A 23,643-nucleotide genomic window follows, 5' to 3' on the forward strand; every position below is an offset into this window, starting at 1 on the left:
CAGTAAAAGGATGAATGTTTCAAACAGATTCTTCTGCTGTCTTACAGTGCGGCATTGTTCCCACAACAGATGACTTGTTCCCCTTTGATAAGTGGAAGAAAAAAAGCTCTAAAGTTCGTATACAAACCGCCTAAGGTTATAATGTGTGTGTATGTAGTATTCTCTAACACTTGAATATAGGAACAAGCTGATATTTAGCCGTCAGTGTTGACCACTAAGGAGGTTATAGAGAAAGCTGTAGTCATGAAACAGATCCTACGGACAGCACTGATGGGGATTATAGTCTTACATTCTCAACACCACGCTCTGACCTTTAAACAGGGAGTGTGCAGAGAGAAAAAACTCAAACTCGAAAAATTGGAGATCGATCAAATGTTATCCAGAGAGGATTAACTGTGCCAATAAGACGATAAGCTGTCTGTTAAAGGTCTGTCATTCACCATCCCTACACACACACATACTCTCAATGCATGTGTCTTCTAACTGGAATCAATTGAAAAAAGACGCTGGCATTCAGAAAAGGGCGCTTTGTGGAGACAGGCCCGAAATTGGTACTTAGGGTGTTTGGAGCCAATCAAAAGGAGCAGCACAAAATAACATTTTAAATCAAGTGTACTGTGGGGAAAACACAGCAGTGAATCAGAGAAATGGAAAGTTATTTTGTGATTGCGCGGGATTAGATTTTGTGATTGCAGTCGGAGCCGTCACTGCAGCCTTTTCCGCTCTGTGATTGGCTATCTCTCCTTCAAACAAACACACACACAGCTTTACACAGCAATACACATACAATGCAATGAAGTCTGGACGCTGTTACTGGCTGCCAGCTTCAAACCAGCTGCCCAAAGGCTACCACACATCAACACCCAAAAAAAAAAAAGGAAATTAGAGACATCCAGACAGGGCTGCAGATGGCTGCAAACACACACCAACACACACTTCAAATGGGTCATAAGTGATGATTGAGAGGGATTCAACTTGTGTTTAAATACACTCCTGCATAATATAGCTTAGCTTATGCAAATGTTCTGTCTGAACACACCTTAAGTTAAAATACTGGCACTTATGTAACAGCTCTGTGTTCATGCTGCATTTACCTCACATTTACATCATATCACTGAGCAGCTACTTCTCCTCAGAGCTGACGATTTGAAGCTTTCCAGCTACGATATCTCAGAGGAAACATGGCTGCAAAGCAGGTATAATGAGATAAATCCAATATTAATTAAATCAATTATGTCAATTTAGCTGCTAAGTGCTGCTTGGAACACTTGGTTTCAACTGTCCATCTGATTATGTGAAGGAAGGGGGAGGGTGGGGGGGGGGGGGGCAGCAGATTAATGGGGATAATGTGAAAACCCATTCATTACATGCATTTTGAGCTAGCAGGCTTTCTGGATTGCTCATGATGTTGACATATTAAGCAGTTATAATATTTACCATGATCAATATTGTAGTTTTGAGTGTAGGCATGCAAACACTTGTTCATCAGGAATCCATACACAGCTTTGTTTTTGACAAAATTAATAAATAAACTGAAATGAACACGACTCATGTGACCGATATTAGATTTCCCAGCAGTCCATAATAGTAGGAATTATTGTAATTAACCTCAATATGTTGTTGGATAAAAACTAAGAGAATAATTTAAGTTATTGCAATTAATTTCTGTTAATAAAACCCTTGGGAGCAAAAAAAAGAAAAATCCTCCTTGCACTCCAGCGGCGCAGCTGGATTAGTGCAAAGTAAACAAAATGCAGCAAAGAGGGAATGATGTCATACACAGCTAAGGTGTGTGTGTGTGTGTGTGTGTGTGTGTGTGTGTGTGTGTGTGTGTGTGTGTGTGTGTGTGTGTGTGTGTGTGTGTGTGTGTGTGTGTGCAGCTTAAAATAAAGGCTGAGTGAAGTAAGGTGTTTCTACGGCTCATAAAACTCTGTTCTGGGCTGAACAATGAGGGAGAGCAGGGGAAATCAAAGAGCGCTGTGCGGAGGCTCCTGTCTGTGTGAGGTGTATTAAAGTGCGTGAGGGATTAAAGTTCTGCATGTATCGGCTCCAGATGTCTTTGTAATGCGTCCTTCCTTGTTTCTCTCATTTATTATTCAGATATATTTCTATAATTAAATTTGCGTTATAATGGGGAAAATGGGAAACACACACTTGGTGAACTGTAAAATCTCAGGTGTGTTTGTTTTAGATTCCTCAGGAGAGGCATTTAGTAAATCTTTTGTAATACTTGCTTCAATATTGGAGTTTCTTGCAGCATTATTTTAAAGTACATATTCTTTTATTGCACCTTTTTTGTATTTCCTTCTTATACATCTAGATCTAGCTCTATCATTCACTCAGGGCAAACAGCACACATGCAAAGCAGGTAGAAAACCTCCACCCTGTCAGAACGCAGGAGAATGTTATGTATAAAACCAAACATCACAAATTATAAATCTGAATTCAACAGGAAATCTAAATTGGTTTAATAAATGTTTTATTTAAAGATAACTCTAATAATGGTGTATTTCTTTTATTTGAAGGTGTCTAAGCCAGATTTTTTCAAAAAATAAACAAAGGAAAAAACAGGCACCTTATCTAAATGAGCTCATGTTAAAAACTTCCACTAAAGAGCCGTTTGATGTAAATAAATCTGATAATAAACAGGTGGAACACAATCCAACTTTTAATCCCAGAAAACTGATGAATCCGCTTCAATTCAACCACTTCAAAGAATACATTCTCTACTTGGACAGGGAATCAAACAGCAGTAAACAAAAGCAGTAGTAGTAAAGAGGTTACGTACTGAATCTCTGAGGGTCCATCTCCATGCTGCTGCTGCTGAGTCGCTAAAGCAACTGACACCATAGACACAGAGCGGGGAGTGAAACAATGCCAGGCTCTCTCCTCCCTCTCTCTCTGTCTGCCTCTCTGTCTGTGAGGATGCTTCGCTGCAATGGAACTAACCTCATTTAGCTCCCTTTCTCTCCTCCTCTCTCTCTACAGCAGCCTTGGTTGCCATGCACACCAGCGTAGTGTACACACCTACTACATGTGCAGCGGTAGTAGAGTTTTTGATTGGATTATCCTCACATAGTGCCGCTCTGTAAAGGAAGGGGCAGAGCACACTTCCTCTTCTTTTTTGTTGGGGACTTCAGATGTTTTATGACTCAGTGGGTGCATCCACTGTGCTTTATGGTGTGGTCTGCTGGGAATAGATTCAACAGACTGGTAAACAAGACCATTTCTGTCCTGGGGAGTCCTCTGGACACTGGAAGACAGGAGAGTGATGGTGCAGGTCTTTTCTTCCTGAAGCTGTCAATCAATCGATCAATCAGTCTATTTATTTAGGCAAATATCACAGATGTACATTTCATCAGGGGACATTAAAGTATATATAGAATATGAATACGACACTTTCCTTCTTGGACCCTCACATGGGACAAGGAAAAACTCCCTAATGAAATTCCTCCCACAGTTAATGGGGGAAAAAAAGAAGAAACCTCGGGGAGAGCAACACAAGACGATCCCTCCCCCAGGACAGAGAGACATGCAAGAAATGTCGAGTGTAAATTATACCACCATGGCCCCTGGTAGACCACCTCACAATACAGACTCTAACACCACTGTTGTGATAGAACACATCTGTTAATAAAAAGTCAAACGTTGTGCCATACAAATGATGTCAATATACACTCATTTGCATTTAAAATCATTTCTTAATTACTTTCTTTATCTACAATCTGTAATTAGGCTGAATCCATCCATCCATCCATCCATCCATCCATCCATCCATCCATCCATCCATCCATCCATCCATCCATCCATCCATCCATCCATCCATCCATCCACCCAGCCTTTGTCCACCGGGAGTCGGGTCGCAGAGGTAGCAGTTCCAGCAGAGGGCCTCAAACTTCCCTTTACCTGTCCAAACCTACCAGCAGGGGATTCTAAGGCGCTTCCAGGCCAGCATAGAGATATAATCACTCCAACTGGTCCTGGTTCTGCCCCTCGGTCTCCTCCCAGATAGACGTGCCTGGAACACGTCCAGATGGCATCCGTACAGGTGCCCAAACCACCTCAACTGGCTCCTTTCAACACAAAGCAGGGTTCTACTCCAAATCCCTCCCAGATGACTAAACACCCCTCAGGGAGATGCCAGATTCGCTCCAGAAAAGACTAATTTCAATGGTTTGTAATCTTGTCTTTATAGTCATGACCCCCTCACCACAATGACTAATAGAGAACGAAGACGTTTCATGACACACTTGGGTAATTTTAAAGGTGAATTCAGTAAAAGAGAACCTTGTCCAAACCAGTTTGCTAATGATTACTCACCAAACTAATGTTGCTTGGTCGCATCGTGAACACTGCTGAGAGGATCATTGGTGCATCACTCCCATCACTCCTGGACATTTACAACCCCCGCCCCACACGCAGAGCTCCCAGCAGCCCCCCTAACTTTTTTGTTCTTAAAACTTTATTCGGTAAATCAAAACGCCCCTATGTCCCCAACCTTCTCAAAGCATTAAACAAAGCAATAGTTTGACCTAATTATTTTTATTTAAAAAATAACCTAAAGACCCTAAAATATTTTGCTACAGCCCTGCATAATGCGCGGGGCACAGCTTCAGCAGCCAGGAGAGAGCAGCAACTGAGCTGTCCCCAGCATCTGAAGGTGAAGTCCGTAACCCCGCGGAACATTCTGTCCTTGTATTGATTTAAGTAAAGACACAAAGAGTTTAATACACAATATTAAAAACGGCGTGTTTGTATTCCTACCTTTTAACAGACGGTCCCTTTCTCAGGTTGTTTCGTTCCAACAACACACTACACAGTGACAGTACTATCGATCATTTTTATTTTGTAAGCTAAGCAGTTAAAAAAATACGTAGGTTACCCTTACATGTCACAACAAATAATTAATAAATTAAAACAGGTTACATCGCATATGTTTACTGTATAGACGGTAAACAAAGGTATACCATCAAACTGAGAAAATACAATTTGAGTAAATAGTGTGAACACAAAGGGTTCAAGGTTTTTTCTTTTCTGATTTTATTTAAGTGTATTTAATTTCTACATGGCCCTACAGTGTAATGTATTACAAGGATTTTAACCAGTGCTTTACATGTTGACTCTTGCAGGCCAGAGGAGCTGGAGTAATTCAACAAAACATGGAAAGAAAACGGGATATTGCTTTTTTTTTTGCACTAAATGTCAGAGAACTGAAAAGAAGGGAAGTGAGAGAGGGAAATGAAAAAGGAGAGGAGAGTACACCAGAGGGACCAGGAGGGTCAGAACAGGAGATGGCCCCAGAAAGAGATGAAGATATGGCTAGAGAAGAAGTGGGTGTTAGAAATGAAGAAGAGCGTTCAGACTCAGAAAGAGGGAGAGAAGCAGAAAGTCAGAGGGAGGCTGAGGAAGATGGCAGGGAGGCAGTTGCCATTCTCGCTGGACCACATGGTATGTGTTTAAACCCCCTCCATTACAGTAGCATAGCATGGCATGTCACTCACATAAAACTTCACGTAAAATAACATGTTAATTCCTGCTTTCTGATTCATGTGTTATACAGGATTATCTGCGTAAAGATTAAAGACGCATCTTATTGTATTAGTGATTATGATCAAACAAAAAATATAAAACAAATGCTGTGCCCCCGTTCAAAAACCTCTTGCCACCCCATGTAAAATGTTCAAGATCCGCCACTGCATTGTTCTGTTGTCTTATATAATACTCTCACGTACATCATCAACATCATAACACTTTTACGTGATACTTAGAAAAAGTTACTGATTACATTTTTTGTAACTACTAATGCAGACTGAATGCATTTCTAAAGTAACTCTCCTGACCACAAGTTGTATTTTTGTTCATCAGTACAGATACATTACTGGTCACATTACAGAAAACAGAATGAGGCTCTTTTCGTTCTCCTACAGTGGTTTACATAGGTATTCAAAGGTTAGGAGAGTGTAGAGTTTGTGACTCCTAAAACTCCTCTCTCTCAGAATGTTGGGGCATTCAGCTGCATCGATCCTCAGAGGACCTTATTCAGACCTAGGGGCTCCCACACAAACCAATCCGTGTCCTACTTGATGCAGACCTAGGGGCTGAATAAGGCTGAGATCAGAGTCTTTATGAAACTAACAATATCCTGTTTTCTCCTGCAGATACATCAAATCACATCAAGGAAGCAAGCCGCTCCCAATCTGCTCTTTTACTGTGACTAGAGACATATGAACGGATGTGATATCTCTGAGTGATGATGATGCCAAGCTCACTTCCTACAAGGAGTGGGAATCATTATCAGGCAATTATGGGAACAGCACGTGGTTTCAAACTCATTTGCAGATTCATTAGCATATATAGCACTGTGCCAGACAATGCCACAGTGGATTGGACTGACTTTTACACCTGTGTGTGTCTCTGACAGAGATGGAGTGAAAAAAAAGAACCAGATGGCAGAGAAGAAGAACAGAAAGACTCATCTGCACATTGTAACACATAATAAAGTGTTGGAGAGAATGAACAACAAACCTCTCACAATATTATTCTTAAAACCTGCACTTTGAGGCTCAACGAGAGCACTGTGTCAGCCCCTGAATGTAGTATGGCATCATTTATCCCCTTCGATGCTTTTAGCCAATACACTTACCCTCCACTTTAGCATCAGAGCAGAGTGACTGATACATGACCACTGAGTTAATGTTGCAAACAACACACACCAGTGAGCCGTAGTGCTGTCAGCAGACAATGGATTGAGGGAACAAATGTCGGATGTGGATATAACATGAATACAGATGGAGGTGCTGGTAGGTAATTGTCATTATTTGTTTTCCTCTCATCGATCTGGTTATTTTAAGTTATAAAAAGTGAGTGTAATGTAATCTGAATTGATTTGAGTGAGAAATGTTTAGAAGATAAGGATCATTCCATGTTTTTCGGGCCGTGTCTAACACCAAGCCCTCCAAAAGGCTTTCAACCAGCTCCCACACAAACCAATCCGTGTCCTACTTGATGCTCAGAGCAACAGATGAAATATTAAGACCGCTAAGGGGTAAAGGGGAGCGTGTCATGTACAGTACTATTGCCTGCGGGGCCTGAGTCCATGTTCCGTGTAGAAACGAAAGATGATTTAGTTGATGTTACATCCATAGCTACTGTAAGTTAATTGTCATACAAATTAAAATGCTTATTTTAACCAAACCATGATTTTTTATTTAACCCTAACCAGGTTGGTTTTTTTGCCTAAATTTTCCCAACATTGAAAACGTGGTCAAATCTTTACCATGAGCAGACCATCTGCATTATGTCAAGACTAACTATAAAAAAACACACTCCCCCCCTGCCTGAAATGCCTCAATTGGACTCCTTTGTTTACTTCCGTAAAATAATGACATCACAATGTAACAGTTGTGCTCCTGTTGGCTAGAGCTCCAACACATTGTAGGTGATTGACATTAAGGTCCCTATTAGCTCGCATGAACATCTGAGCCAAGTTTTTCAGAATCCTGTGCTGTACACATTTGTTAATTAGTTCCTCATTAGTTAAAGGATACCTCTAATATTGTGAAGCTTTTCTGAAAGGTTTGTATTTGTGATACTTTCTGACCATTCAGTGTTGCTTCCTGGGATGCAAAGCAGTAAAAATCAAAGTCATCTATAGGAAGCAAGAACACGATTATGTCAGATGTGTCTAAGGTTGCCATCCTAATGCCATCACACATAGATGAGAGACGACAAAGTCGTGAACACCTATACACATGGGTTTTTAAGTCATCTAGAGTGCTAGGGTATGAAATGAGCCTGTTTCCAATTATATTGTTTCCCTGCATGATTCATTTCCCAGTGGTTTATTTTTCCAACAACACCTGCAGTTACCCACAGGGAGCCGCTTAATCCAGAACGCCAACTAAATCACACACAACTCCCATTTGTGTTCCTCAGTCAAGCCGTATCCAATCACAACAGTGTGTTCTGCTGAAACACACGGGCAGTCGAGGGCACAGGGATGAGCTGCAAATTCTATCTAATCCACCAAAAAAAAACCTTTAATTAGCCTTTGAAACTTCAAATTCTTTGAAAGCTTTACGCTACTCCACAGTAATCCTGTGTGTATAGGTGAACCAATACAAATGGGAGATGTGCCTTTTCGTGATAGCTGATCAAATATCCCAGAGTTACTCCACAGTGTGTGCCAGATGTTCTAGTCAGTACATGTGCGTTGAAAGGCTGCAGAATGAAAAGCATGCCAACATGCTGGTGTATAAGCATGTTCACCAGTTCTGAATGCTTTTAATATTAGGCCTACGACAACTAAAATATGCTTAACATCTGTCTATGGCGCAGTGCTTTTCCCTGCAGATGGGGATAAACGGATAAAACCAAAATAATCAGAGGAACATAGAGAGCGTGATTCCGCTTGGAAAGATTGTTTTGCTTTCAATGCCAAAGATGCTGGCTCAGCTAGCAAGAAATTAGCAAACAACAAGAAATGAAAAGTTGAAAGACATTTCTAGAACAAAAAAACAGAAGAGAATGAAAGCACACTGAAGCAGACTTTTAATACAAACGGGTGTATTCTATACTTGTTTAAGCTATTAGGCTGCATCTACTGTATATGTTTTATATATTTCAAAGTGGTCTGGTTTGATTAAGAGGCCTACAAAGTTCTGTTTAATTTATTTAAAGTAGGTCTGCACATGCCAATGTATGTTTCACCTCTTAAAGGTTTCCTATTCTGCTATATTTGAACAATATATTGTCGGGCAATATCTATACAAATCATATCTCTGAAGTGTTTCCCACAAAATACCAAACAGATCACCCATTGTAGCATGCCTCATACCCCTCTATTTCAGCCCTGTTCCTGAAGTGCTGATTCTGTGACTGTCGCTTTAAATTTGAGCTGAGCTGAAGCTGGGCACGCCCCTTTGGAGGCATGCAGCTCTCTGTCTGATCAGAAACGTTTCTAACAGAGAAAGTCAGCTAAACGTGCCGTGATTAAGAAAAAGAAGAAGAAGATGAACCTTTATTAATTTCCCTAGGGGGAAATTCAGTTTTTATATGCACATATACATTAACCACACACAGGTACACAGGTAGGTGCACACATCAACATGCATTTTTAAGTACACGCACACAATTTAAACACACTATACAGTTTTGACATGTAGGTTGCACATATGCTCATACATCTGGAGAGGTGGCAGAGCAAAGGCTGCCAGTCTCGCCGGCGCCAGGGAGCAGTTGGGGGTATGGTGCCTTGCTCAAGGGCTTTAAACGCCACATTATGTCCCAAGCCGCATCAAGCATTATTTCTGAAACAGTATGGAGCTCAAATGTTTCTCTCTCGCAGGGTTTACCACAAGGACAGGAACTTTGATATTACACATAGTCTCTCCAGTACAGCGTTAGCTCTGAGTGCTGGCGATGCTTGCAAATGTAAACAAAGACCATGATATTTCCAAAACACATGACGCATTGTTTCTGATACTGCACATAGCTTGTTGTTTCTCCAGTGTTCACCACTAGAACAGAGACATTATATGTATTATATTTACAACAACTCTAAGTCCCTCCTGCAGACATCCTGCTGAAAACACAGACACACAGAGCTGCTGCGGAGGGGATTCAGCTCGCGACTGTATATGGGGGACTATAGGTTGGGACGTCGTCACGTGGGTGGGAAATTGCCAGGAGTTCAATGTAAAGCTAGCCCACATTTCAGTTATGACGTCATAACCGAAACAAATCTGGATCAGGTCGTTTGTACCCCCGTTTTTAGAGATGTGGGTAAGGATAGGGGACCTTTAATGAGAGTTTGGTGATTAGCTTTTTCTTAACAGGTTAAATACTAAAAAAAATGTCAACAGTTCTCTGTTGTTTTTATTTAACATCAACACAATAAGTTATGGTTTTTGCAGATTTAAATATCTATAAAACATCATAAGCTGTGCTATCAAATATGTTTTGTGGCTCCAGAGAGACACATTAAGGGAGGGCAAATTATTTATTGTGATAGTAAAGGTTGCTACAGACTTTAGGCTAAACTGTGTTTATTATATCACCACCGTTCAAATCTGCAGCTGTTTGCTTTGGAGCTCCCCTCATGTTCACGAGTGAGCTCAAAGGCTCTGTACTTCCCATGTGGAGGCTACTGAATCCTATCCACACAACTCAAAGGCTGTTAAGAAGCCAATGAGCCACCACTGCTTTCAGCCAATAACACTTACCCTCCACTAGCATCAGAGCAGAGGGACTGAAACATGACCACAGAGTTAATGTGGCAAACAACACTCCCCAGTGAGCCGTGGAGCTGTTTGATGAACATACTGTACATTAGCAGTCAATGGGTGGAGGGAACAAGGGGGACATACAGATGGAGCTGCTGGCAGGAAGTGGTCATTAATAGTTTTCCTCTGCTCTTCCTGTAAAGCTGGCTAGAGAGTCTACAGCCGTGACCCATTTCATTCTAATTACCGGTTCATTGGGATGGTTTAAAAGCTGTCAATTGTCAACTGTAGAGTAACTGAATGCTTTCAATCAGACTCTGGTATGGTTTGTTTGTGTGAGAAAGCAAATGAACCCGATATGTAATTTAGGCATGATTGCAAAAGCTAAACTGCTAATAAATCCTTCTGCTGTTTGTGAAATCCATTTAGGAAGCAATCATTCCTCATATATAGCAGATATGTAATTTAGGAATATGTAAAAGCACATATGTAATTTAGGCATGATTGCAAAAATACTGCTAATAAATCCATTTGCTGGTTGTGAAATCTGTTCAGGAAGCAATGTTCCTCCCTGCAGGAAGATAGGGTGCAGCGAGACGGCCCCGGGAGGCAGCAGATCTAGGCGATGGTTCTGTAGAGAGCTGCAGGCCACCTTCACCTCGAGCCTCTGTTGGCCCATCTACGGTCGGATTCTGGCGGCACACCGGAGGGAAGAAAATCTTTAATGTGTGGATCGCAATGAAAGTGTCAGTGTTGCATTGCAGTGTTCTTTGCCAAGGGAAGTCACACTGATACACTGTCATCTTCTTTCTCAGATAAAGTCTTGTGTCTTTTGGCATCCCCTCCATACTTATGAATGCAGTGTGTTGCAACAGCTCAGAGTGTGTGTGTGTGTGTGTGTGTGTGTGTGTGTGTGTGTGTGTGTGTGTGTGTGTGTGTGTGTGTGTGTGTGTGTGTGTGTGTGTGTGTGTGTGTGTGTGTGTGTGTGTGTGTGTGTGTGTGTGTGTGTGTGGATCAACGCAATCCGTGAAGCTCTCTGACCAACTGATTATGTGCTTGGTATATCTGACAACATTATAATTACCAATCATCTTCTGAAAATCAGACAGAAGGAAAACTTTTCCACCATTGCCCTTTCCTGATACCAGCTCTGATCACACATATTTCTGCAGGGATGAGGGTGAAAATGTCTGTTATAATGACTAGTTACCTGTAAACAATTTTAATCATTAACCTAATCTGAGTGACCTTAGAAAAAAAGAAACTAAAACATATTTGACATAGCTGACAGAAAATGCTCCCTTTTAGTTTAACACACAGTTAAAATCACACACACTATTTTATGAACATATAGGTTCGCCTGCTGAATTAAAACCAGAACAATTAAACCAAAGAAGAGAAACCATGAAGCAGTTTCAGGCGGTAGACGTATAGCTTCACTCTTAAAGTATTAGCCTAAAGAACAGAACAGCTGACAGAGGAACATCTGATCCTTTACAACAAACATGTCACATCATGTGACTGTTATCGGATTAAGTCTTTTTGTGTCACCGTAAGGGAATGCAGTTACCTCGTTTTGTATCCTGATTACATGTAATTTTTTACTCCCGAGCCTGTATAATATGTATCTTTGACTCCCATGTGACAGCATTTTGGTGCATCTTCACAGATAAATCAAGTCTTTGTTTGAATTAACCTAAAGAGTTTTAGATAAGGACACGGTAGATACTCTTGTATGTGTTTTTGATTTGATCAAGAAATGGAGGATATGCCGGCTTTGTCTGAGTTGCACTCCATGGCTCACTTTCAATGGCTTAGCTGCAGTTCAGTGGTCCGGGGGGGACATAGATTAGTTTTTAGTCAGCTCCAGCTCAGATTGAGGGGTGGTGAACCGCATTACGGCATTGATTTATTCATTTGAGTGGTGAGCAGGCTTTTCTGGCACAAACCCAGATCCACACTCCTTCTGAGGCTGCAAACTCATTTAGAGCTCCACTCATCAGGTGCTATCAAGTTTCACTCCAATTTCCCTTATTATCATTCATTTTTATTCATCTTCACTTCGCCAGCTCGTTACTTCACAGATTCTCCCTGGAAAAGTATTTCTCAGATTTTCGTTCTCAGAAGCAAAGCTTCGTAGAGTTGAGAATTATTTTCAGTTGTTTGTTGTATATTTTCTCCATTGCCTCATTTGCCCTTTTAACTCTAACACTCAATTCGCAAAGAACTGTGGCAAAATTGTGTTTCAAAACATTAGTTTGTGAAACTTAAATGACCACACAAAAGAAGAATGAGCTAAATTTACATTTGAGCTAAATTCAGACTGTTTGTGGATGTCTTAAGGAGAGCTCAGCCACAACACAGTGTTTGTCAGTTACATAAGCTGTGGCCTTAAATTGGACAGAGAGCAATGTAGTTTAATGGATGCTTCTGATATAACTGGTTTTGGGAGCTAAAACAAGATGAGCTTTACATGGAGATATGTCTAGTTATGCAGCCAGGTTAGAGGGGTTTTAATCATGTTAATTTAGTGAAAGAAACAAGAGGAGTTAATCTATTGTTCCACAAGGCTCGCCCAACTCATCTGCATGAAGGGTTAGGGGGGGTAAACAAATATGGTAAAAAATATAAGTATAACAATACAAGAAATATTGCAGTTCCATCAATCTACACATTTTCTCCGATTCAATGCACTTTCCCAATGTGTCCTAAGATTTTGCCTTAGAAAATGCAGTTTGCTAAATATTTGATATAAAGTGCAGATTTCTGATAGGAGTTTTTCACTCATACGTATGGAAAAACTCAGATCTAATTCAAATGTTACACACAGGCCAAGGACTTTGGACTCTGTATTAAGATTCTTGCGTGAGTGTACTGATGCTAGGGCAATATTTCACACACTCATTCTTTCAACTATGGCAGCGGTTCCCAACCTTTTTCGACTCAGGGCCCACTTAAGAATCAAAAAAATGTCCACGACCCACATTCAACCATAAACAATACGGAGCCTAAATAAAGTTCTCAAATTACTCTTTATTTCAATTATAAAAGGAGCTGCCCATCAGTAATAAACAGAAACAAGAAACTAAAAAGTGAGGGGCTGTCTGCAGCTGGCAAATTAATAACGATTTCATTCAGAAATTGAGAAATGCATTCTTATAACAACACAGTATGTTACACGTGTCAGATGTAGTGAGGTAAATCACACATACAATGGTGCAGAAAAAACCCAAACATCAAAACAAGCCAAAACAAGTGCATTACATTAATAGGCCTAAACAAAATGCTTTAAATGCAGAATGTAGGCTCAGCCAGGAGCAAGAGGTCGCTTCGCGCCGGGTGTTCTTTTCCCCATAATGACCACCTCACTGCACATTATCCCTTACTTATACACTTGGATAGTTTTAGCTGTGGATGTTTGTGTTTTTACCAAAACCGACCAATCAGGTGCATTATCAATGTGGTCCCGCGGGAAAGTTCTTACCATCAACTTTCAATTTAAGTGTTGAACAAAAAATGTATGTTTAAAAAAAGAATTAAAAAAAGAATAATAATATTTTGCTAATTATTTGGCTGCCCACTGACAATGCCTTCGCTTCACTAGGTCACCGCGGACCACAGGTTGGGAACCGCTGATTTATGGTGTTGAGGGAAATATTGCAACAAGTGGAATGTTGATAAAAGTTAACAGCTGTAAAATGACTGCTTTAATGAGTTTGATGATTTTGTTTTCAGTTTTGTGTATCACCTCTAAAAGTTTTAGAACTTTAAGTTAAAGGTGCATTTTGCACAAGTTATTGTTTACCTTTTCTGTCTTGTTGCAGTATTTTATTTTGGACGCTATTATATAAGTTTGACCATAATAGATTCAAGAACACAATACATTTGGAAACATGTACAGTATTTGCTTTTTTGGCGAATGGCTAACTGGTGCAGTGACCCAAACAAGAAAGAGTTCAGAGTAAACTCTGCAACAGCTGCGTGTTGTTGTTTCAGTATGTCTCTTCAGATTCACCAGTTTTATTCATATGTTTAGCAAAAACACCAATACAAATAGGAAGCTTCAACATGAACTATATTTGAAAAATATTGAGGAAATAAACATATTCCTCTCATCACCCCCTACTGTGTTGCACAATGGCTCGTTAGACAGTAACCGTGGACACTAGCCTCCAGAGATCTGCGTGAACTGCAACAGATAACAGGCATGGTTTAATGACCACACTACACCAACACATACATAAAGCATGAGCTTATCTGGAGGAGCAGATGCAGCCTGATGTGTATGTATGGAGGTTTGTGCATGGGAGACTGATGCTGCATCCTTTGGTGCTTAAATATTTTTTGCTTCATTGTGTTCGATGTCTTAATATTCAGGCAGTTTTGGGAATCAAAGAGTATGATTCCTACAAAGTGAGATGGGTCTTACTGAGGACTACATTTCCCATTCCCGTGTCACTGCAGTTTGAAGGGGTATAGAGTAGCTATGACTGAGAGGTTATGACAGGTATCCAAGATTCTGTAATATTTCCACAAAATGTTGTTCATGTCATGGATTACTCCTGTTCGAAACAACCGACACCCGTGTTAGAAAACATCAACCGCTTTTGATAAAAAATACAACATTTCAAGTTCCTCAACAATGCAATCTAAATATATTGTATACAACACATTTACAAATAGAGGAGTCTGCCACTCCTCTTAGCAGTACTTTCTTGAGGTTTAAGATGTTGAAATCGCAAAATGTGAAAATGCTGTAGTGACGTTATGAGTCCTGTTCTACTCGGCTTATCCATTTTTAAAGCATACATTCTGCTAAATTCAATCCCTTTACATGCAAATGTAATAAAATCAAAAGGGGGGAAGTGTGTGCATATTCTTGCACTCAGAGGGTTCGAAACCCATCCAAGGCTTGCAGTGCCATTCAGAAACTGTGTGCTCATGAAGGCGATGGTGCAGTTGAGGACAAATCTCTGCTCTGTGCTCCAGTTAGAGACTCTGCACATCCCCTCCAGCACCGCACTGCAGACATTTCCCCTTTCTCTCCCCCTCTTTCTAGCTGTCTTACTTTCTCTGTTATTCTCTTATTACTATTTTATATTTCATGTCTGACCTTGCTTTCCTTTCTTCCCCCTGTTTCTCTCATGTTTTTTCGGTTTTACAAACATTAGCTGCTGTAGCTTAAAAGTTAGCAGTAGCATCTTTTGTTCCCTCTTTAGCTCTCTCCCTCTATGTTTCATGCTAAGCTATGTGTCTGCTTCCTTTGTTGTTAAGGTATTACATTGGATTTATTTGCAGTGTTGTAAGTGAGTTTAAGAAAGCTATTAGCACGTCACTCCTGTTAGCTATTATGTACATCTCTAGGAAGTCATATTAGTACCAATTTCCTCAGGCATAGGCCAAGGGGATAAAGAATAAGACGTCTTAAACTCAATCAATCAATCCCAAACCAAAAAGAGCCTATATTGATCTTTCAAACCTTAAAAAACTACAGCCAGTCCTATTTGTAAAGTGAATCACAGAACATTTAATTGTTGAGTTTATTCCTTAAAACAGATTAATGATTGTCAGCAACATTCACATTTTTTGATCTTTTTTGTTTTGATTGGGTCAGTCAGAATAAACCATCTCACTGTTTAACCACACACTCAACCTTGTTCTGAATATGGCTAGAAGTGTAACATTGTTTTTTTGTCCCATAAACCTTAATAATTGGATCTTTATTTAATAATTACTGAAGTCCTATTACTGGACTACAAGCAGACATTCCTGCATTAGATGACTATCTGATAGTGCTGTAGCAGAATGTATTGTAATGATCCCACCCAAATTCATCATCTTGTCAATAGTGCTGCAGACTCACTGTGCATATCACTAGGCACTGTTTCCCCTCCTAAAAAGAAAATAATAAAACAATAAAGACTATCTCCATGGTTTAACCACTCAACCTCTAAACTAAAGCTAATTTCGAAAGTATTCGAAGGAAGGAAATAGCTGAAAGAAATTTGATTAGTCTGGCTAGATGACCTTGAAACATAGGAAGGAAGAAGAAACTCTGAACAAATGCAGGTTTCTTTTCATCATGTAGCCAGGCTGACGGAGAGCCACAGCTCTATTGAGCCTTTAAATTCCTCTTTCACTCAGTTCTGACAACATTATCATCTTCTTTAACCCCTTAAGAAAGGCTGCAAAACATGACAAGAAGGTGAAGGTCTCTCAATCGACGTTTACAAACTCACTTCAAGGATCTTTTTTTCAATCTGTCTCTTAGACCCTTTAAAACTAAGGTGCTTAGAGAAGTTTTACCCTTAATTAACATTTCTTCATTGAAACTGGAACTATTGTACTCACCTTATAAATACTTCCCTAAAACATTATTGAAAGATTAAACTAAAATGTAAACATTAATTTAGGACAGAAACTTTGGTGAAGTGGCAAGTATTTGTCCAAAACAAACGATCACAGTTATGCAGAGCTGAGTAAATGTTAATGAGTCGTTTAATATTAATCCACCATGGATTCAAGGAGAGTAAACTAGCAAACAATCTGCAGCATACTAGCGTCTTTTTATGGTCACGTTTCGTACATAGCTAAAGTATTTGAGTACTTTCCAACACTTTCAGGTTTATATTCAATATTACGCCTGCCCAAGACCGCTGTCGCGTGTTGCAACATGCCCTGCACTCGTACTGACTGCAATTAGTCTTTTGTTGGTCATTGAGTTTTGAATGCTGACAGGAAATAGTCGCTAGGTTTTTTTATTATTATTTACTGAGGTGTAGCCTGTTCAATCAGTGATGTGTGGTTATGAGCAGAGATGCATCTCCAACAAAGTTGTATTATTACACTTCAAACTGAGGCCCTACTTACACATGTTCAGGAGCTGAGTTTTTGGGTGCTAGAGGAAGGTTTATGGCCTGTGACAGTATTGATCTTGCTGCGCTGATTTTGGGACATATCACCCTGAGGGGCCCAATCACACGGCTAAATGCAGAGTTAGTTGTGTGGAAAGGGCTCAGGGACCCCTCTATATCTTTTCATAACACATCATCTGTGCAGAAAGGTGTTTCTTTTATCACAAAATGCAGTATTTTTACTGCCCAGGCAAAAATGCCGGACTGAATAAAAGCACCAGATTCTGTATGGTAAAAGATTTTTCTGCCACGTTTAGTCCGGCCCTCCATCATCTCTAGGGGTGCCAGTTGAAGCTGAGCCCTCATTGATTGTTCTGTCATTAAACTGTATGTCCTGATTCATGTAGCCTATTAATGTAGGGCAAGTCGAGGTTGCTAGGGGAACAAGAGATGCAGCAGCAAAGCGTGTGATTTTAGGATTTATGTCTTTGGCATTTTGCAATAGGGCAATGCTGTGGTGTATGTGTGTGTGTGTGTGTGTGTGTGTGTGTGTGTGTGTGTGTGTGTGTGTGTGTGTGTGTGTGTGTGTGTGTGTGTGTGTGTGTGTGTGTGTGTGTGTGTGTGTGAGTCAAACCGTCCACTTCACTCCCTTTTTCCATCGGCTATGACATTAATGCTGGATGGCCCATTGTTTGATAAGTCATCGCTTCAAGTAAGATTACAATGAGCAAAGCTAAGTGAGTGCAGGCTTTAGCATCAAAGTGTCCCTATTTTTTCTTTTGTCTTTGTTTTTTAATAACTGGACAATCGTGGCCTGAGGGGCAGGAAAAACAAAAAGAGAGTGGCGAGGTCTGAGGCTTAAAGCCTGTGACACTGTTCCTCTGCAAACACTATAAATGTGTGACTGAATGATAGCAAACTGATATACATGTAGGTTTGCTATTATTAATATTATTTATTTGTTTGTTTTTTTAGTATTTTTTTATGTTTTATTTAATCTATCGAACACAATCTAATTTAATAAGAAATGTAATTGTTTTAATCACAATAATAATGTGTGATTTATCATGATTATTAAAATACTATTATTAACTTGTATTTTGGGGGAGGTTTTTTTTTCTTCACTTTATTATAACATCTCAGCTAAGTTTTGATCATTTCCGTAATATTGGGACGAAATCCAACAATTTTCCAACACTTAGCTAAAGCATTCTGAAAGCCTCCGTCACAGAGAGCCGCTGTGATTGACCTCTGTAATGATCGCTACACAGAACATATTTTCTCTGCTTCTATCAAACACTCATCTTTTTATTTATCTCAGCTGTGTCTTCACAAACTTGCTTGTCTTTTACTATCCAAAACTTATACCTTTCACAATTAATATCTATTTATTTAAACTCAATGTCATTTTCCATGCAACTGTCCAATTTTGGTTTGACTGTTTACAGAATAAGGCGTAAGCTATACCATAAAGCATCACCGAAAACTGTGTTACACCTTTGTAACCAACTTAATTATGACTTACCACAAGTTTTTTAAAATTATTCTTCTATTTGGAAAACAAGGTAAATAGAAAGTCATTAAATTAAGGCAAACATTTTGTCTGACTTTACAGAATGGACACCGGAAGACCGAAGATGCTATACATTTGAATAAAACAACTATAATTCAATGAAAGCAATGATCACTCATTTCACTTGCAAAGCACATGGAACATCAGGGTTTTTGTGGAAATTAGATCAAATAACCCCTTATTCCAACATGATACATTTGAAAACGGGTGAAATTTGACATTAGGACAACAGAAAGGTTGAAAACAACGCACAACAAACACTCAATAGTTTGAGGTGTAATATTTGATGCTAAAAGTCCTTGGTAATTCATGAACATATTATTAATAACAGTAATTAATATACTTCCAGTGTTTGACCGTGAGCAGAGCTGGAATCCTGAGGGAAGTGTGTGTAATGTGTGCGCTCCTAATGCAGCGTTTCCTCTTTCAGTCCTAGGTATCCTGATCTTCCGGGGTATAATTAGCAGAGTGCCTCTAATGCGCTAATCCCACTTAAATCTAATACCTATACCCCACACATTCCAGCATTAAAGACCAACATTTACACATAATACATAAACACACAGTACTCTTACAGTAGAATTTCTCTAGAGCATTGATGTTGCATGTAGGTTAGATCACCGTCACACTCCGCCTCATTCAACATGCTCATTAATATTGCATGATATCATCTTCATTATTCCTCCCTATCGCCACATATCTGCTCCCACCTACCACCAGCCGCTCCATGTTACGCACATAAGGATATTTTGCCATTCCAGCGTGCTTTATAATTCATTAGTGTGTGGCGGCTGGTAAATGGCAACGAGCAAGCCAGAGGTGCTATTGGTGCTAATTACTCTGGTTGGATAATGACTCAATGTGAGGAGAGCCATCCTTCGAGGTTAGGGGTGTATTTAAGTGCATATACACACAAACACACATAAAGACGCCGGGGAAACGTGGAGGTAGCCTTGCAAACAGATCGATTACAAACAGAAGCATAGCTCAAAGAGTCAGAAGAAAAGGGTTTGATACTAGAAAGACATCATAGAGACCATTTTTCTCATAACAGGGAGAGGCGGACGGATTAAGAACTAGGGCTGCACGCTATCAGGAAAACCAGTAATATAAAATGCAAACATTGTTAAATATTGCATTGGCGATATCACTTGTGACAAAGAAACAAACATAAAATATGCAGTGTTATGTCTTTTGATCACAACATCGTTATGCCCCCCTTTAAAGCATTTTCTGGGGGCTGCCAAAGCTCTTCTGCATGAACTTCATAAACCAGTGTTTGTAAAATGAAATCTTTCTTAACACAAAATTATCTCCAAATAACTGACGTGCTGTTCTTCTACACACAAGTTCTTCCTCTGCTTCTTTAGCTCAAATCTATGGGCTTTACCACCTTAGCCATCAGACTTCAACATGGGGCGGGCACTCTAGAGCAGTACGGCTCATCTGATTGGCCAAATATATGATATATATCATATATATATAGGTTATTTATTTTGTACCCGTAGGTAGATTTAGTTTGCAGATAAAAAGACAAGGGATCCACCCTGACACACACTCCAAAACAACACAGAGAACAGATGGAGAAAAGTACACCCTGCTCCATCACATCCAAAAACATTTAAAAAACACACTAGTACAAACATGGACATTCAAAATGTACAAATAAATAAATAGGCATCTGTGTGACGCTCATATAATTTGTGCCATAGCTGCTGGTTTTACTCTTTGGGACAACTAACCTCCGGACCCAAGGAAGAAGCTTAAATTCTGAGGGTGGGAGTCATCATCTAATATGGAGCTGGGTTACCGCTGTAACTGAGGTACAGGGTCTCCAGGTTTAGCTGTGGCTCACCAACCAGTCTGCTGCACCACTGCTCTTTAAAGTCAGGTTATCGGACCATGACATTAATGGAAAAGACAGAATTGATTCGATGAAAGAACAATAAAACATGATCATCAGGGTTTAGTCAATGTTAAAATAGGACAGCTGTACCTGTATGAAATAGACTATCATTTAACGCAGTTCAGCCAATCTTGTGATATGTAAACCTGAGTATTTTCATGTCCTGCTACTTTATACTTCTAGTCCACTGCAAATAAGTAATAATATTGCATATTGAAGATTCTGAATCAGAGTAATAGTAGAGAATATAGTGAATAAATATATCAGTATGTATTATTATTATGTTGGTTTGAATAAACGTGTTTGGTCCCATGGCGAAACGAACCAAAGAAGAGAAACCATAAAGCAGATTCAGGCAGTAGGCATGTAGATTCACTCTTAAAGTATTAGCCTACAGAACAGAACAGCTGACAGAGGAGAGAACACCTGATCCTTTACAACAAACACTGTATGCTTTTGTTAGTTTTTAATGTCATTGTAATCCTGTTAGTAATCCCCAATTGTTTGAATAGGCCAGTCAGTAATCAATAATCTGATACGTCTTATTTTAAGTAACTGCAAGGGAATTGAGTTAACTTTTTCCTTTATCTTGATTACGTAATCCCATTATTGTTTCTGTTACTCCCCAAGCCTGCCAAGTTATTATTGTCGTGTTTCAGTATGTGGGTAAAAGCCTGTCATTAAAGAGGGCTTTCGCACCTACAGAAAGACAGCTGGTTCATCTGCATGAAGAGCCTCATGTTGGCAGGATTTGGAAAGTGACAGAAATAAAGGCATGACTGCAGTTTTAATGTGAGGGAACTTTGTTAAAAGCATACTGACCTAATCTTGGGAGACATACCGCTAAATGTCAATACGCAGAGAAAGGTGAAAGGTGTTATGGGTACCCATAAGTCATGCTGGCTTCCAGGGGAGCAACATCTTCAGACGTGTACTCCTGTGTGAACGATTCTGTTGGGAGGCAGGTTTGGAATTCATTTATATAAACAAAAGCTGTGGTACATGGGTATTGATATAAAAAGAACTCGATATTTAAAAAAATATATATTGATATCATGTTAAACATACACCTCAAATAATGTTTTTATCTGTGCCAGTTGAAGCTATTTTTTTTAAATACCACCTTTTTATATTTTCATTGGGTTTTCTTCTCGCTTTCCATAATTTGTTTTTATTATAGTAGTTTTTACAGGTCCTCACAAAAAACTGAACATGGAATCACCAAAAGCATTATTCATTTACTTATCCAATATTTTTTTTTCAATGTTATCTAAATCTGTGTATAGATTGGTATAGATAAAATGGAAATAAGAAAACACCTGCTTGAATCGTATAATGACAAGCTGTTTGTTAACTGATATGTCCAGCCTTAAGGGGTATTTCTAGCTATTTCTAAATAGATTATACAGTATTTCAATCTGAAAGAGTAAAATATATACAGACTGGCATTTAGATTTTCATTTACACCTAAAGGTAATTTATTTCACCTAAGTATTGTCATGCACCATTAAATCTCTCATTGTCTGGTGAGAAGTACACACCCAAACACTGTTCTGTCCTCTTCTGTTCATCTGTATCAATCCATATCTACTTATAAACACAATTTATATTCCAGTATTAACAAATCCAATTCCATCCAACTCAATCCACATTAGAAAGCCCCTCACAGCGAGGTCAGTGAGGAAAGGTTCTCATTAACCTGCTCCTCTTCCCTGAGATTAAACATTGGAGACATAATAAAAGACATCCCTCCAAAAATCAGCCTTCCATTACCAAGAGTCCGACGCCAAGACAATGACCTACCAAGGCTCTGTCTGCATTCAGTCAGACTGAGAGGAGGGAGCTGCACTGCCCCCCTCTGGTGCGTGCACTGTGGAGTGTTAACTTACTTCATCATCCCACTTATAAAATGTAGGAGCTGATAGATTATCTTAATAAAAAGCAATACTCTCTCCCTACGTTGTGAGAAAATTAAGTGAGGGAGGCGATATTAAAAATGTATAAATGTGGGTATCATCAAATATAGTCTGTTTATGAAAATAACAGACCGTAAAAAAAAAACACTGTGCTAAAATAAGTGCTAAAATAATCTTTACTTTCTGAGAGGAAGAACTTTTTTATTTTGGCTCTGCAACTTTGCATTAAACAGACTGCAACACCTGCCACAAATGTAAGGGGGAAAATTCACTGAAGAAACAGAAACGTTGACTTTAATTAAATGTATTACGTCAAACGATTTCACATAACTGTTTTAGAATAAGAACTCCTTTATTCGTCCCAGAGGGGAAATTTACAGTTACAGCACAAAAGAGAGAATAAGATAAAGGAGTATTAGATAGGGCATGCACTGCCGTCGTATAGCTCAGTGGGTAGAGCAGGCGGCCATATACTGGGGTTTGATCCCCATGCGGTGGACCCAGGTCGAATCCGGCCTGAGTCCCTTTGCCGCGCATCTTCCCCTCTGTCTCCCCGTTTCTGAACTGCACTGGTTGCCTAAAAAATTCAAAAAAAAAAAGTTTTTTAAAAAAAGGGCATGCACACTCAAAATTAAAAAAGTAATTTCCATCTAAAGTAAGATTCGTAATAAAATTCCAATTTACTTATTGCACACACAGTGGTATATTAGTCTGTTTTATTTGTTTTTGTTTGCATCATGTGTAATTACATAGTGTCATAGTCACTATTGTTATGTGTGTGAGGGGTCTACCAGGGGCCGTGGTGATTGTACAGTCTGACCACTGCAGGAAGGAAGGACCTGCGTATCTCTCCGTGAGATATTAGGTTAGTTGAAAGCAATAATATTAAGTTGAACCTATTTGAACGTAATATTATGCTTTCAACTAACCTAATACAATTATGTGAAATTTGTTGACATCATAAACTCAATTAAAGTCAACGGTTCAGCTTTTTGAGTGTGTATCTCTATGAAGTGTGTCCCCATATCCCCAAATCAGGAGTCGGTTCAAAAAAGGTGTAAGGGAGCGTGACCATGGGCAGGTGAGTAGGGAACAGTTTGGAGACAGAGGGGTTCATAGTTTGTGAATTAAAGAAGAATAATCTTCTTTTTGCAATGCAATTGTTTTCCTT

At 39.5% G+C, this 23,643-nt stretch overlaps 1 protein-coding gene across 3 annotated transcripts in view; it reads right to left on the bottom strand.

The window, feature by feature from the left end:
• Window positions 1-23,643, bottom strand: part of plch2a (phospholipase C, eta 2a) — a 212,049-nt gene that overhangs the window by 160,459 nt on the left and 27,947 nt on the right. Inside the window, exon 1 of one of the 3 annotated variants that reach the window (XM_063891120.1) lies at window positions 2,789-2,822. The exons of the other annotated variants lie outside the window; for them this stretch is intronic. Coding sequence (XP_063747190.1) covers window positions 2,789-2,813 — 25 coding nt within the window. The 5' untranslated portion in view covers window positions 2,814-2,822. Of the gene's footprint in view, window positions 1-2,788; window positions 2,823-23,643 lie in introns of those variants that run through there. 3 annotated transcript variants of the gene reach the window in all.

Source organism: Eleginops maclovinus, chromosome 1 (genome assembly GCF_036324505.1).
Source record: "Eleginops maclovinus isolate JMC-PN-2008 ecotype Puerto Natales chromosome 1, JC_Emac_rtc_rv5, whole genome shotgun sequence".
NCBI lineage: Eukaryota > Metazoa > Chordata > Actinopteri > Perciformes > Eleginopidae > Eleginops > Eleginops maclovinus.